The 13,285-nt window shown below is 34.2% G+C and overlaps 1 protein-coding gene across 1 annotated transcript; it reads right to left on the reverse strand.

The window, feature by feature from the left end:
• Window positions 1-8,284: 8,284 nt before the first annotated feature.
• On the reverse strand, window positions 8,285-9,764 carry LOC107921069 (non-specific lipid transfer protein GPI-anchored 11). The gene is made up of 3 exons (XM_016850921.2): window positions 9,234-9,764; window positions 8,904-8,930; window positions 8,285-8,667 (listed from the first exon to the last, which is right to left on the reverse strand). The coding sequence occupies exons 1-3, from the start codon at window positions 9,613-9,615 to the stop codon at window positions 8,501-8,503; spliced, it is 576 nt and encodes a 191-aa protein (XP_016706410.1). The 5' UTR covers window positions 9,616-9,764; the 3' UTR covers window positions 8,285-8,500.
• Window positions 9,765-13,285: the final 3,521 nt, after the last annotated feature.

The raw sequence follows: 13,285 nt of genomic DNA on the forward strand, positions 1-13,285 counted from the left end.
TTCGAATATGGAATCAGAGTTTCAAATTGACGATGACGATTGTTTGAGGTTCAGAAGTCATTTGTGTGTTCCAAGAAATTCAGAACTTATTTCGATGATTCTGAACGAAGCTCATTGTAGCCGAATGTCAATTCACCCGGGGAGTACGAAAATGTACAACGATCTGAGACGTCAGTTTTGGTGGCATGGTATGAAACGAGACATTTTCGATTTTGTTTCAAAGTGTCTAATATGTCAACAAGTGAAAGCGGAACATCAAGTGCCTACAGGTTTACTTCAGCCGATCATGATACCTGAATGGAAATGGGATCGAGTCACGATGGATTTTGTATCTGGGTTGCCATTGTCGGCAAGTAAGAAAGATGGGATTTGGGTTGTTGTTGATAGACTGACTAAGTCGGCTCATTTTATTCCCGTACGTACGGATTATTCACTGGATAAACTAGCTGAATTGTATGTTTCTCAGATTGTAAGATTACACGGGGTACCTATTTCTAATGTGTCGGATAGAGATCTGAGGTTCACCTCGCGATTTTGGAAGAAATTGCAAGAAGCTTTGGGTACCAAGTTGCATTTTAGCACCGCTTTTCATCCTCAGACCGATGGTCAATCCGAACGAATAATTCAGATACTCGAGGATATGTTGAGATGTTGCATCATTGAGTTTGGTGGTTCGTGGGAACGGTATTTACCTTTGATTGAATTCGCTTACAACAATAGTTTTCAATCAAGTATTAAGATGGCACCTTACGAGGCTTTGTACGGTTGTAAATGCCGTACGCCATTGTTTTGGACTGAGCTCGGTGAAAGTAAAATTTTCGGAGTTGATTTGATTAAAGATGCTGAGCAGAAAGTAAAAATAATTCGTGAAAGTCTGAAGGCAGCATCAGATCGTCAGAAGTCGTACGCGGGTTTAAAACGAAGAGATATTGAGTATCAGGTGGGAGACAAAGTGTTTCTTAAAGTTTCACCTTGGAAAAAGATACTCAGATTTGGCCGTAAGGGCAAACTGAGTCCGAGGTTCATAGGGCCGTACGAAATATCCGAACGAGTTGGTCCAGTGGCATATAGATTAATTTTACCCCCTGATCTCGAGAAGATTCACCACGTTTTTCATGTTTCGATGCTTCGACGTTACAGATCTGATCCTTCGCACATAATAAATCCCTCCGAGGTTGAAATTCAAGCCGATATGAGTTATGAAGAAGAACCGATTCGTATCCTAGCTCGTGAAGTGAAAGAGTTGCGAAACAAAAGGGTTCCGTTAGTAAAGGTGTTATGGCTCAAACACGAGATCGAATAAGCTACTTGGGAAACCGAGAACTCTATGAAAGAACGATACCCAAACCTATTTACCGGTAAGATTTTCGGGGACGAAAATTTCTTAAAGTGGGGGAGAGTTGTGACAGCTCTAAATTGACCCTAGTCGAAAAGTGGTTTCGGGACCGCTAAACCGAGTCACTGAAGTATTTGAATATGATATTTATTGTCTAAAATATGTGAATATGAATGTGTGAAAGTTTTAAGCTTCGATTTAGTCAATTGCATGTGAATTTAGTTAATAGGACTTATGTGTGACACTTTTGAAATGTGATAGGTTAATCTATAAGGATCTATTAATGCATGTTGTAAAAATGATGGATTTGCATGTCAAATTTCCATTTATGATAAGTAGTGGCCGGCCATGGTATGGGCTATTATTGATAATATGTATTTTTCTATTAACATTTTTAGTTTACAAAATAAAATAATGAATTAAGAATAATAAAACATGAGGTTAGTGGGAGGAGAAACCAAAGTTGTTTCATCCTTACTCCTCCATTGCCGTGACTTGAGGGAGGAAGAAGAGAAGGTTTCGGTCACTTTAAGCCTAAGGGAGGTTAGTAAATTGTGTTAGATTTTTTTAAAAATTTTAAGCTTGTTTCTAGTTAATTAGCTAATTTCTTACATAACCCATGTCAAAATTTTGAAATCTTGGTGATGGTTTGAGCATTCAGTTTTAGTTATTAAAGGATGAGATTGGGTTATAGTCTTTATGTTTTATGAAGAATTGTTGAAGAGAAGGGTTTAAGTTAGTCAAATTATAAATTTTAATGCTCATATGTACAATGGCCAAACATAGATTTGTCTAATGAATTGAACAAATGCCGTGTGAGTGATCGAAATGAATGAGTTGGAGGTTGGATCATATTAAGATTTGGCTTTGTACATAAATATTAAGAGTTTGATATTGTTATGATTATTGGAAGGTAAATAAGGTTATACACAAGATAAATATTAAGATTTTGGTTGACTTGTGTTTAGAGAGGTTCAGCCAAGGACTTTATGTGCAAGTTCATTCGGTTTAAGTAGAGTAAATGTGACGGGTAGATATGATTAAGGGTAGTCTATTATTGATTCGTTTGACTGTATGAATTAATTTGTATATTGGTTCGGCTACTAAGCAAGGAAATAATTGTTGATAACATAGTATCTATGCATTTATGTAGATATACATATATATGGTATTTTAAGTATAATTGTTCATTTGATAAGGTTGGCTAATAGTTCAAGTAAGGATTACTATATTCGATATGTACATGAATTGAGGCAATAGGTTCGGTAATTAGCTTAAGACATTCGGGCAATATCATATGTCCGATCATAGTTAAACATTCGATAATTGTGATTCTTTGGCTACAATGTTTGAATATCACTATGGGGAGAATATATGATCGGTTACCTAATATTTAGTTTGAAATGAATCTTAATAAATAGATATTTGTATATAGTAAAGTTGGATAAGTAATTGAATAAATTCATTTGTTTTATTAAGCTCAAAAGCAAAGGGGAACTAAGTCCGATAAAGGAAAGGAAAAAGTAATCGAATATATCGAGGTAATTAGTTTATACTATGACTAGTAGCCGGATGTGTAAAGAGATCATGCTCTTTGTATGTGGCTATTGAGCCGAAAATGGTAATGGTTGATAAGTGTCTTGTGTTTGAGTTCTAGTAACGAAAATGAAAAATAGATGTGTTATGATTTATTGATATATGTGCATGATTATTCGGATGATATCCGGGCTAAGACCCGAAGGCACTTTGTGCTAGTGACTATATCCGGGCTAAGTCCCGAAGGCATTTGTGCTAGTGACGATATCCGGGCTAAGACCCGAAGGCATTTTGTGTTAGTGACTATATCCGGGCTAAGTCCCGAAGGCATTTGCGCTAGTGACGATATCCGGGCTAAGACCCGAAGGCATTTTGTGCTAGTGACTATATCCGGGCTAAGTTCCGAAGGCATTTGTGCGAGTTACTATATCCGGGCTAAGTCCTGAAGGCATTTGTGCGATTTGCTATATCCGGTTAAATCCCGAAGGTACTTGGGTTTGGAAATGAGCGATCTTGCTGTAATAATTTCAATTAATACGCTCATAATCCAAACAATAAGGTATGTTTCGTATATGCATCGGAAAGTTGATTTTCTTTTAAATAGTATTCGCTCAATTGATTAACAAACTTCTGGCCTTAGTTAGGTTTGATCCCTTGTGTATGAATATACTGGTGGAAGCGTGAAGTAAGTGTGATTTTGGGAATATGCGTATATGCAATTATTCATTTAGTCATATGAACGCTATACTTTAGTCGTAAATAATTTCATTACTTAAACTTACTAAGCATTCAAATGCTTATTCCGTTGCTTTGATTCTCTGTTTTATAGATTTTGTTCGTCAGCTATCGGACTCGGGAGTGTCAAAGTCGAATTCATCCACACTATCAAAGCCCTTTTGGTACTCTTTTAGTTGAACTTTGATAATGACATGTATAGGACTGACCTTTGTTGTTAATCAAGTACCTTTTGGTAATGTATATATTCGGATAGCCATGCGAAAATGGCTTATACATATTTTGAGCATAGCATTATAATCATTTTGTATCTTGTTCATTGAGTGGTATGGAAATGCTTGGTAATGATTAGCCATTGGAATGGTTAATCACAATCATTTTGGTGCTATGTATGACAAATGGCTAGTTGACTCATGGAAAACTATGAAATAGGTGAAATTTACCTTAAACTAGATGCTGACAGCAGCAGTGATGTGAGTTTGAAAAATCACTAAAAATAGTAGAAATGTAATTAAATAATGAATAAATTATGTAATCAAATCTTGATGAGTCTATTTTCATATGAAAGAAACGGAACGACCATATGAGCCGTATTTTATGAGATGTTTAAGTTTTCGTGAAACAGGGCCAGAGCGATTTCTGGATTCCATGTTCTGACTTTGGAAATTCACTATATATTAACCAGAGATAATTAGAAGTCATGCCTTATATTTAAAGATTCCTTTTTGAGTCTAGTTTGATTAGAAACAAATGGCATAAGCATTGAAGCCCTGTACAGGGAGATATCTAAGTCGTAATGCATGAAGGTCAGAGTAGTCGAACCCTGAAACAAGGGAGACTTTAACTAATAAACTGTACTAATTGACCTGACCAAAAATTCTAGAAAAAAATTTGTAGATAGATATATGAGTCTAGTTTCAGGAAAAATTTATGGAATCGGTTTTCGAGTTTTGGAACTCGAGATATGATTTTTAAAGTGACTGTGATGCAGTTAGCCAGCTTGTCTGGAAATTTTAAAATGAACTGTGTAAGCAAATGAATTAAGTCTGTTAACACCCCGTGTTCGACTCCGGTAACGGTCTCGGGTACGGGGCGTTACATTTTCTCTCCAAATTCCCAACTTATCTCTTCTCCACTTAATTTAAACCCTTTTTTAATCCCATTTCCTACTCACTCTATTTGCGTTTTCACTTCTTTTTCAACTATTTTTCCCTTCAATATATTGACAAAATTGAAAATTTCTAATAGTTTAATCCATTAAAAAAAAGAAATGAAGCGTTTTTCGGATCATCTCACAGGATTCAAGATCTGATAAGTTTTAATTCGGACCCAAATTTCTTATGGGCTATGTGCTTGTTCTTAGATTTTTTTTGACCCATAATAATCATTAATCCCAGGGGAATTTGTATCATTTATAGTATAATGTTCTTTTTGGTGATAAGAAAACATAAAATAGGAATCACATAATCCTAAGCCAAAACCCCTTGGAGGTTGTTCAAACAATTGTAAAACATCCTCATTGCTACGAGCCATTTTCACAAGATAATCCGCAACTGGATATAAAATATTATATTTGGATAATTTACAAGATAATTTGCAAGTTGATGTATGAACATTTTTAGATGTAAAATATAATTCTCAAGCTATTTATTATTTTTAATCTTTTGCTTTTTAGTTTAAAAGATAATTAAATTATTTATTTCGCTAACGATATTTTAATACATTAAATATGCATTGTCGTTTAAAAATAATAAAATAGATTCTATATTATTTTTCTAATATTATATATTATGATTTTTATTAATTCATATTTTAATAATAATTATATTAAGAATGTTATTAAATTATACATTATTTTATTAAATTATATTTAATAATAATTATGTTAAAAAATATTAAATTTATTTATTATTTTTATTAAATTATATTCAATAATAATCTTATTAAAATTTAATAATAACAACAATAATAATCTCATTTAAGCATTTTTCCTTATACTATTATAATATATATTCCATTTAATCAAATAAAAGAATACTATTACAGCTCTATTCCATTCCATTGTACCAAACAATTGAATTATTGATTATAACTCTATTCCATTACATCTCTTTTCTATTACAGCTCTATTCCATTCCATTGTACCAAACAATTGAATTATTGATTATAACTCTATTCCATTGCATCTCTTTTCTATTACAGCTCTATTCCATTTACCCCAATCAAACGTAGCGTAAGTATTCTGCATATTCTTCTTTTAATGTTAATTTTGTGTCACAAAATTTAAAATTAAATTTTACATACCCTTGAAGTTAAAATTTTATAAATTACATCACTAATTTTTTATATAATAAATTAGAACACTAATCTTAATGTACATTAAATAATTTTAATGAAGAAACTCACTCAACATTTATATATCTCAACGAGAAGCGTCGTCTCGAGCCTAGCCCCGTAGGCGGAGGGGGTTCCAATACTCTCAGGTGTTCGATTTGGCACAATATTTTTTATATGGGGGCTTTCAAGGGGTGTAAAATTCAAACTTGTTCCAAGAGCCCTTCGTGCACTGTCTCTGATCATCAGTGAAATGTAATTGCCTGCGGAGCTTTTCTTGAGGATGTCTGGCTACTCGTCAGCTTTGATAAGAGGAGAACCTCGGAGATTGTTGCCCCTCATGTTTAATCGTAGTGCTTGGTGTGTTCTTTCATGGCTTCTACTTTGCTTCTGTCTCCTATTTTGATTAAAATCTTATGACGAAGAGCTCGAACTGTGTCTTGAACTTGTCGCACTATCTATTTCTTCAGTTTCTGCTAATTTACCTTCTATTTCATATAACTGGTAAAGTTTCTTCGACCTGTTAATCATCAATATGTCCTTGAGATGCTTATGTTCAAGGCCAGAAATATTGTAAATTCTCTGTTTGATTCTCCAAGCTGTTGATGAACTGCTAGTAGACTAGTTTTTGACTTCAGGGCTATTTTGTTGGCTAGGAAGTGATTGACAAATAACACTGACAACTTGCTAAAATTTTTAACCAGCCCTTGTTGTAAGGAATTGTACCAATATTTTGCATTTTCTCCAAGAGTCATTGGAAAGACTCTCCACTTTAACTCATCTAAAACTATCTGGACATCCATGTAGCTTCTATACTACGACAGGTGATCAGTTGGATCGCTCTTACCCTCATAGGCCTCCATTTAGTAATGAGTGGAGCCAAAAGGTCATTGGCATCCGACATCCGTTCCATTTACCCATCTGAGCAGTTCGCAGATCCTGCATTTCTTTGCGCAAAGTTTTAACTTCATTTCTCCACATAGCTTCTTGCAAAGGAACATGTTGGGGGTACATATTCCGAATCCCCACGTTGTGGGACATCCCTGCCAATTTTTTTTGGTACTTTCCGCTTCATTTCTCCGTTAACGTATTCCTTGTTATAGATTATGATACTGCCCCTTCCCGACCGAAGAGGCTCTCTCCTCCTTATCGTTGCACTGCCTCCTAGCAGTACATTAGGTTGTTAATAGCTCCTAAATATTACGTTGTAAGAGCTCTTATTGTTGTTGGTATGTTTTCTGTTGCTGCTGGAGCTTTTGAGACTGTCTACACTGCTCCTACAAGCTTCTAAATTGCTCTTGGAGCTTAGAGAATTGTTGAGAGCTGACATTTTGGTTTTGGGTTGTGTTTCTTTAATTTTGGGGTTGGTAACCAGGGTAGATCTCATGATATCTTTGTTGATAGGAATATTTCTATGTACTGCCATATGGGTCATAATAATAACCCTTGAAATTCTAGTTAAGTTGTTTTGATCAATTTGTGGGTTAAAATTGTTATTTTGATCAATTTTAATGTTTGGGATATTGATTTTTGGGTTTGTTATTGAAAAGATTTCTAAGTCAAATTGAGCCTATGCATATCACACAGAGCTGCAAAGGGAAAGCGATGAAGGAGGTGGAGATTTTGTAGATTGGATCTCATTCTCTCCTTAGGCTCCTAACTTTATAGTCGTCCCTTATCCCCTGTCTTCAAGGTACCACATGTCAAGTTGTTATTAGTTGGTCACAAGCAAGTGACATAACGCTATAGGCCTATATAGAGTGACATTATAATGTGACCAAAGTCATCTCGAATGGGATGTGATGCTTGGGATTTAATAAGAAAATTAATGAGTGGGCTTGCTTATTAGACAAGTTACTAACGGGAGGGTCATGGTGAAGGTCAAATGGTCTTTATGTGGGACCTCGGATGATGATATTATTTGATTTGCTCGAAACCAGTTGGGAGACTTTATTGAAGTGTAATATTATATAAGTTATTTAACATTCCGCTTATAATCATTGTTGAGTAAATTTAAAAAAAAATATTTTTACATATAAAAAATTTAATTATATCATAAGTGTGATATAGTTTAATCTTTATATATGAATGAGTCATTTGTTTAAAATGTAAGTTAATCTTCTTTTTTCTTTTAAGAGAGAGAGAACAGTGACTCCATATCCAGCCCCATCAGAGTGTCGGTGCAGCTGGGCGAAGGTAGGCCCTCTTGTAATTCAATGAAACCCTCGACTGACTCGACGCTCTTATCGTGAAAACCTTGATTTGTTTGTTAGGGCGTCAACTTCACCGTAATCGGCTGTTTTTTTCAGCCTAAAACACAGACACATAAATGAGACACATAAATGAGAAAGGAACTAATCATAAAAAAAAATGTATCCTGAGGATGGTCCAAAACCTAAAATCATAGTTTTCCAGTAACCCACTAAATGAATGCTTCAATCTTCATTCTCCAACCACACATCAAAACACAAAAAAGGCAAACAAATTTAAATACGGGTATCCTATAATCATGTCCCTAAACGTCAAAACGGGTATTTTTCATATGATACCCCCTCTCCTTCACCTCCAACCAGACACCAAAACAATCATGAGGCCTACCACAAGTGATCCCGCTGAAACAGATAGCAATGAGGAGCCTGAACTACCAGGAGCTGGCGCAGGGGCTACTTCATTTGCTCCTTCTGACAATGCTGTGGGCGCCCTGGCCGATGTTGATGGTTGCATTCCTACAAATTTGGTAGGGGAAACTAAGTCAAATGCTATGGTAAATCAAGGGTCACCATAGGTCAAGCCTGTTTGGATTTTAAGGGTTGGAATTGGCGTGACTTGACTGCTTTTTGAGTTCTTAAATGAAACTGGATTCACCATCAATTAGAATCTTTATTTTAAGAAAGGAACAAAAGATTTGATGACATTGAAATACTTCAAAGAAAAGATAAGGATTAGATTTATCAGAACAGACCTGGTGCACCAGCAGGTGTGAGAGATACTGCAAAGGAAAAAAAAACACAGTTTCAGTTATCAGTTCTAAATCCCCAAAATCTCTTCTTTTTCTTCCCCTTGTTAATGAATGAATGCATGAAAACTTGAAAAGGATGCTTCATAATACATAAAATTCAAACGTGCCCTTTGCCTACAATAGAAATTTGCAACAAAAAATGGCACATTTTAGTTACCCAAGAATAACCAAAGGGGGCTTCGTGATTTTATCTAAGTCAAGATTCCACAATTTATGTTTATAAACAAACTAGTACATAGGTTTGAAAAGGAAAGAAAAGGTTAAGTCACTCACTTGCGCAGTTAGTAGGAGGAGCAGAGACTTTGCAAAGAGCAGGCAAACTCATGGCCTTGGTGACATTCAGAGTGACACCCAGAGAAGCACTGCTCTTATAAGCCTCACACAAGCACTCAGCGTCGGTTTTCAGCACAGTTTTCAAGCCAGAACAACAAGTTCCTTCAGGCTTCGACACTTCACTCCCGCTGGATACGAAGGACAAACAGTCGGCCATGTTCAAGATGAGGGAGGAACAGTCCACGGAGGAAGAGGAAGAGGAAGGGGAAGGGGAAGGGGAAGGAGCCGACGCCGTGTGGTGGTGGTGGGCGGCATCAGCGGCCAACCAGACAGATATAATGGCAGCAAGTGTCAAAGCAAGAGAGAAGTTTGATGCCACCATTGTTGGGAGAGGAAACAGTGGAGGCAACAATTGGGTATAGTGGGAAAAGGAAGGAAAGGAAGAAAATGAGAGGAGGAGTGGGGGATTTATTGGAGAGAGAGGAGCATGTGGAAATTGGGAAATCTAGTCGGTGCCAGTAGAATGGGAAACGTATACGTGTCATGGTTGCTTTATTTTATTTTATTTTTGTCAGAAGTTTTTTTGAATTTTAAAAAAATTTTACTTTAATTTTATTTTAGGTACAGTAAAAAATATATTTGACAGTGGCACGCATTTATACTCACGCAGTTAAAATAATAAAATATCATCTGTGAGATGTAGCATAATAATTACTGATCTTATTTATTAATTATAAAATTAGGGTTCAATCAATTTCTTTATAAAAATGAAGTACATTTCACGATTAATTATTTAACTTTGTGAAAATTACTCACAACGGGAGAAATAATTATTATTATCAGTGATGAATGCTTTAGTTTTGACCAAAAAAAGTAAAAAATCAAAATATTTTAAGATAATAATGTAATCATATCATATACAAGTAGTTCTTTTATTTTATTTTTTTAATTTTAATTTATGTGTGGAGATAGTTAAAGTTTTTATCAAATAATCGTTTGAGTGGCTTTATCTCCCCATTGTATAAAAAATATATTATTATTTAAAATAAGTAATAGGCAGAAAAAGAAAATTCTATGTGATGATAAATAGTTTATTTTCATTTTTTATAGGAAATTAATTTCATTACACCAAACCAAGAGAATGTGAGCCAATAAAAGAGAGGACAAAAACTAAGTCCCAAGTCGATAAACTTATCATATACATCCTGTTCTAACATTCTCTACTTTCATCAGATAGATCAAATATAGCATCGTGATTTAAAATTCAGGAAAAACTAGAATGAGGACTTTTCCATTCAGACTGAGTCACATAAGATAAGGTTACCCTTGTAAGCATATAAGCTACCTTATTAGCTTCCCAATCGGAGCCAACAAAAGGACAGATTTTGGAATTGAGAAGTAAGCACTCAACATTATTTTTAGGTAAATGACAAAAATATATTTAGTTGTACCTTCATTTATATATTGGTTAAATTATGTTATTAGTCCCTGTACTTTATGAAAGTTATGAATTTAATCTCTGTAACACCTCTTACCTGAACTAATAATACATCTTAGTACAAGATGCTACATTTAAGCACATAATCATATTTTGAAATCACATTCATACTAAACCTAAGTACATACCATCTCTAAAGTCTAAAATTTATATATATACCAAAAAGAACTTGAACTTTGAGAGTTGATGGGATCCTCATGAAGAAGTACTGCTTGTATCTTTTATCTACGTCTTTCACCTATGCGTTTAAAATAAACGCGATAAGCTACGTGAATAGCCTGGTAAGTACTCAATTGAATTCAATCTTATCATATATATATATGTATATATATAATCTAAATAAATTTTTAATAACATTTATTCTCATAGTTTCTTTCATCAATATGCTTAAAATTTCAATGTTGGAAAAAAATTCATTTTGAAAACGATTGTCTTGCATAACGAAAAATAAAAATTTTAAAAACTGAATTGGTTTGTGATGTTTATAGTAATAAACCCTTTACCAAAATCGCAACTATGTTTTCAGCTAGACTGATCCTTGTTGTTCCTGGCTCTCAACCGAATGACCTTCTCCGCTATTCTCGTACCATGAATTACTTCAAGTGTAGACTCGAACGATTCAAATCAAATATTAAACTAGAAATAGTTTTTTTTTTTACTTTCAGTGTGAAACCAAAATCTCTTTCAACAGAAATCGGTAGAATTGTTTTTCCGAAAAATAGAATTTATATTTAGAAAATAAATTCTCACTATTTTTGGACAAAATAACAATATCTCAAAGTTGTATTTTTTAGCCCTATGGTGTCATCTATTTATATGAAGAATAGGTGAAACCCCAGTTGAATTGTAGAAGTCTGTTTCAGATAGAAAAATGAGCTCCTAATCTAATTAGAAGTATAGGGGGCAGCAACCTTAGTTAAACAAACTAGGGCTTGTTGTCCCTCTCTTTAAACATAAGGGGTTTTTGGGCCTCTCACATATCAGGTCCAATTATAAGCACTTCCTGAACTTTTAACCTAGTATTTTATAATTCAACCTAACCTGATATTTGTTTTTCTATTTCCCAAAATAAACATCTTAAATTAATTTAAATAAATTACTTCCCAATTTAATAATTTTCTCAACCAATTCTAACTTCGATAAAATCATGAAGACTTTACCGTAAAAGAAGCAATAAGAAAATACATTTAATATTTTTACATTCAACGAGTCACTATGACCAAATGATTTATTTTCATTTTCAAACTTTATTTAATTTGAAAACCATAGATTCATTTCCATGTTATTTCTATTTTTTGAGAAAACCATATTCATTTCCAAATATTTTCTATTTCTCCATTTTTATCATTTCTATTCATTTATGTTCATTTAATTCAATATGCAATTCATTTCTGGTTTTAACGAGCTAGTGGAGGGCCCAATTGGACATATGCAATTAAGGTTCAAATGATTTATAATTAAGTGTCATCTTTTCAGCTACTAATTATAAACTCATTTAGTCACAAAGTCATTCCACTATAGTATCGTGATTGAACTTTCCCCAACGATACACTATTACGAAAGCAACTCGATCAGTGTTCGTCCAATGACCTTGTCATAAGTGTATTACCCTCATAGGATACCCTTAATCTTTTTTGGGATAAATTCGTTCTCCCATGATTCTATTTTATTTTATCGTAACCATTACATCTTCCTTCATGAAAAATCAATTGCTATCAAATAGTAATCAAGTCATTCATCACAAAGACGAACAATACATGGCCACGTTTACTTTTCATCAACCATGTAATGCCAATGAGAGGATATCATTTACCTATATCTCAAGCTATGAATTTCACTATTATAAATGACACTACATACTGTAGAAGTCGTATACCCAACGCACCAGCTTTTAGTTCCTTATTCATTTAAACTCAGACTTTTATTTACATCAAAGTATATGAGTCACACATACATAGTTTGCCATCCACTTAGGATTAATATATGTCACACTTAGAACGTCACAAGTGAATATATCCATAAACGGATTCAAAATCAATTCTTCTTAGATCCAACCTGATGTAATACCCCTCACCCGATTCGGTCACCGGACCCGAGCTATAGAATGTTAGAACAATTAATGGAATGGAACATATCTATAATCAGCTTTAAACTTGAAAGAAATAGCAAACATATCATACATTCATATTTGAAATCATACTCAATCAAAATCGAGTCTCAAACAAGTTTATGAGAGCTTTTAACTCAATTTGGGGACAAAGAATAAGTCAATTGAAAACCTAGTACAAAGTATGGAAATTTTACAAATAGAGGTCACATAGTCGTATGAAAAACTATGGCTGTGTGGATATAGAGTCGTACGATTATGTAACTCACTGAGACCGTGTGGACCAAAAATGCAAAATCTCAACAAAAGTCGCATGGTCGTGTGCGAGAGCCGTGTAACTAACTGGAATCATGTGCAAAAATAATGACCATATGAACAGTACTTGCACGAGTATATGGCTAGCTCATGTGACATTCAGGAACTGTGTGGGCCATCAAATACTCTACC

This window comes from Gossypium hirsutum, chromosome A12, assembly GCF_007990345.1.
Source record: "Gossypium hirsutum isolate 1008001.06 chromosome A12, Gossypium_hirsutum_v2.1, whole genome shotgun sequence".
In the NCBI taxonomy this organism is placed as follows: domain Eukaryota; kingdom Viridiplantae; phylum Streptophyta; class Magnoliopsida; order Malvales; family Malvaceae; genus Gossypium; species Gossypium hirsutum.

Bases quoted from the DNA above. Each gene is read 5' to 3' on its own strand.
- LOC107921069 (XM_016850921.2), bottom strand. From the start codon at position 9,615: ATGGTGGCATCAAACTTCTCTCTTGCTTTGACACTTGCTGCCATTATA. The intron at 8,931-9,233 runs GTGAGTGACTTA...TTTCCTTTGCAG, and splicing joins TCCTCCTACTAACTGCGCAA to TATCTCTCACACCTGCTGGT. The intron at 8,668-8,903 runs GTCTGTTCTGAT...CCAAATTTGTAG, and splicing joins CACACCTGCTGGTGCACCAG to GAATGCAACCATCAACATCG.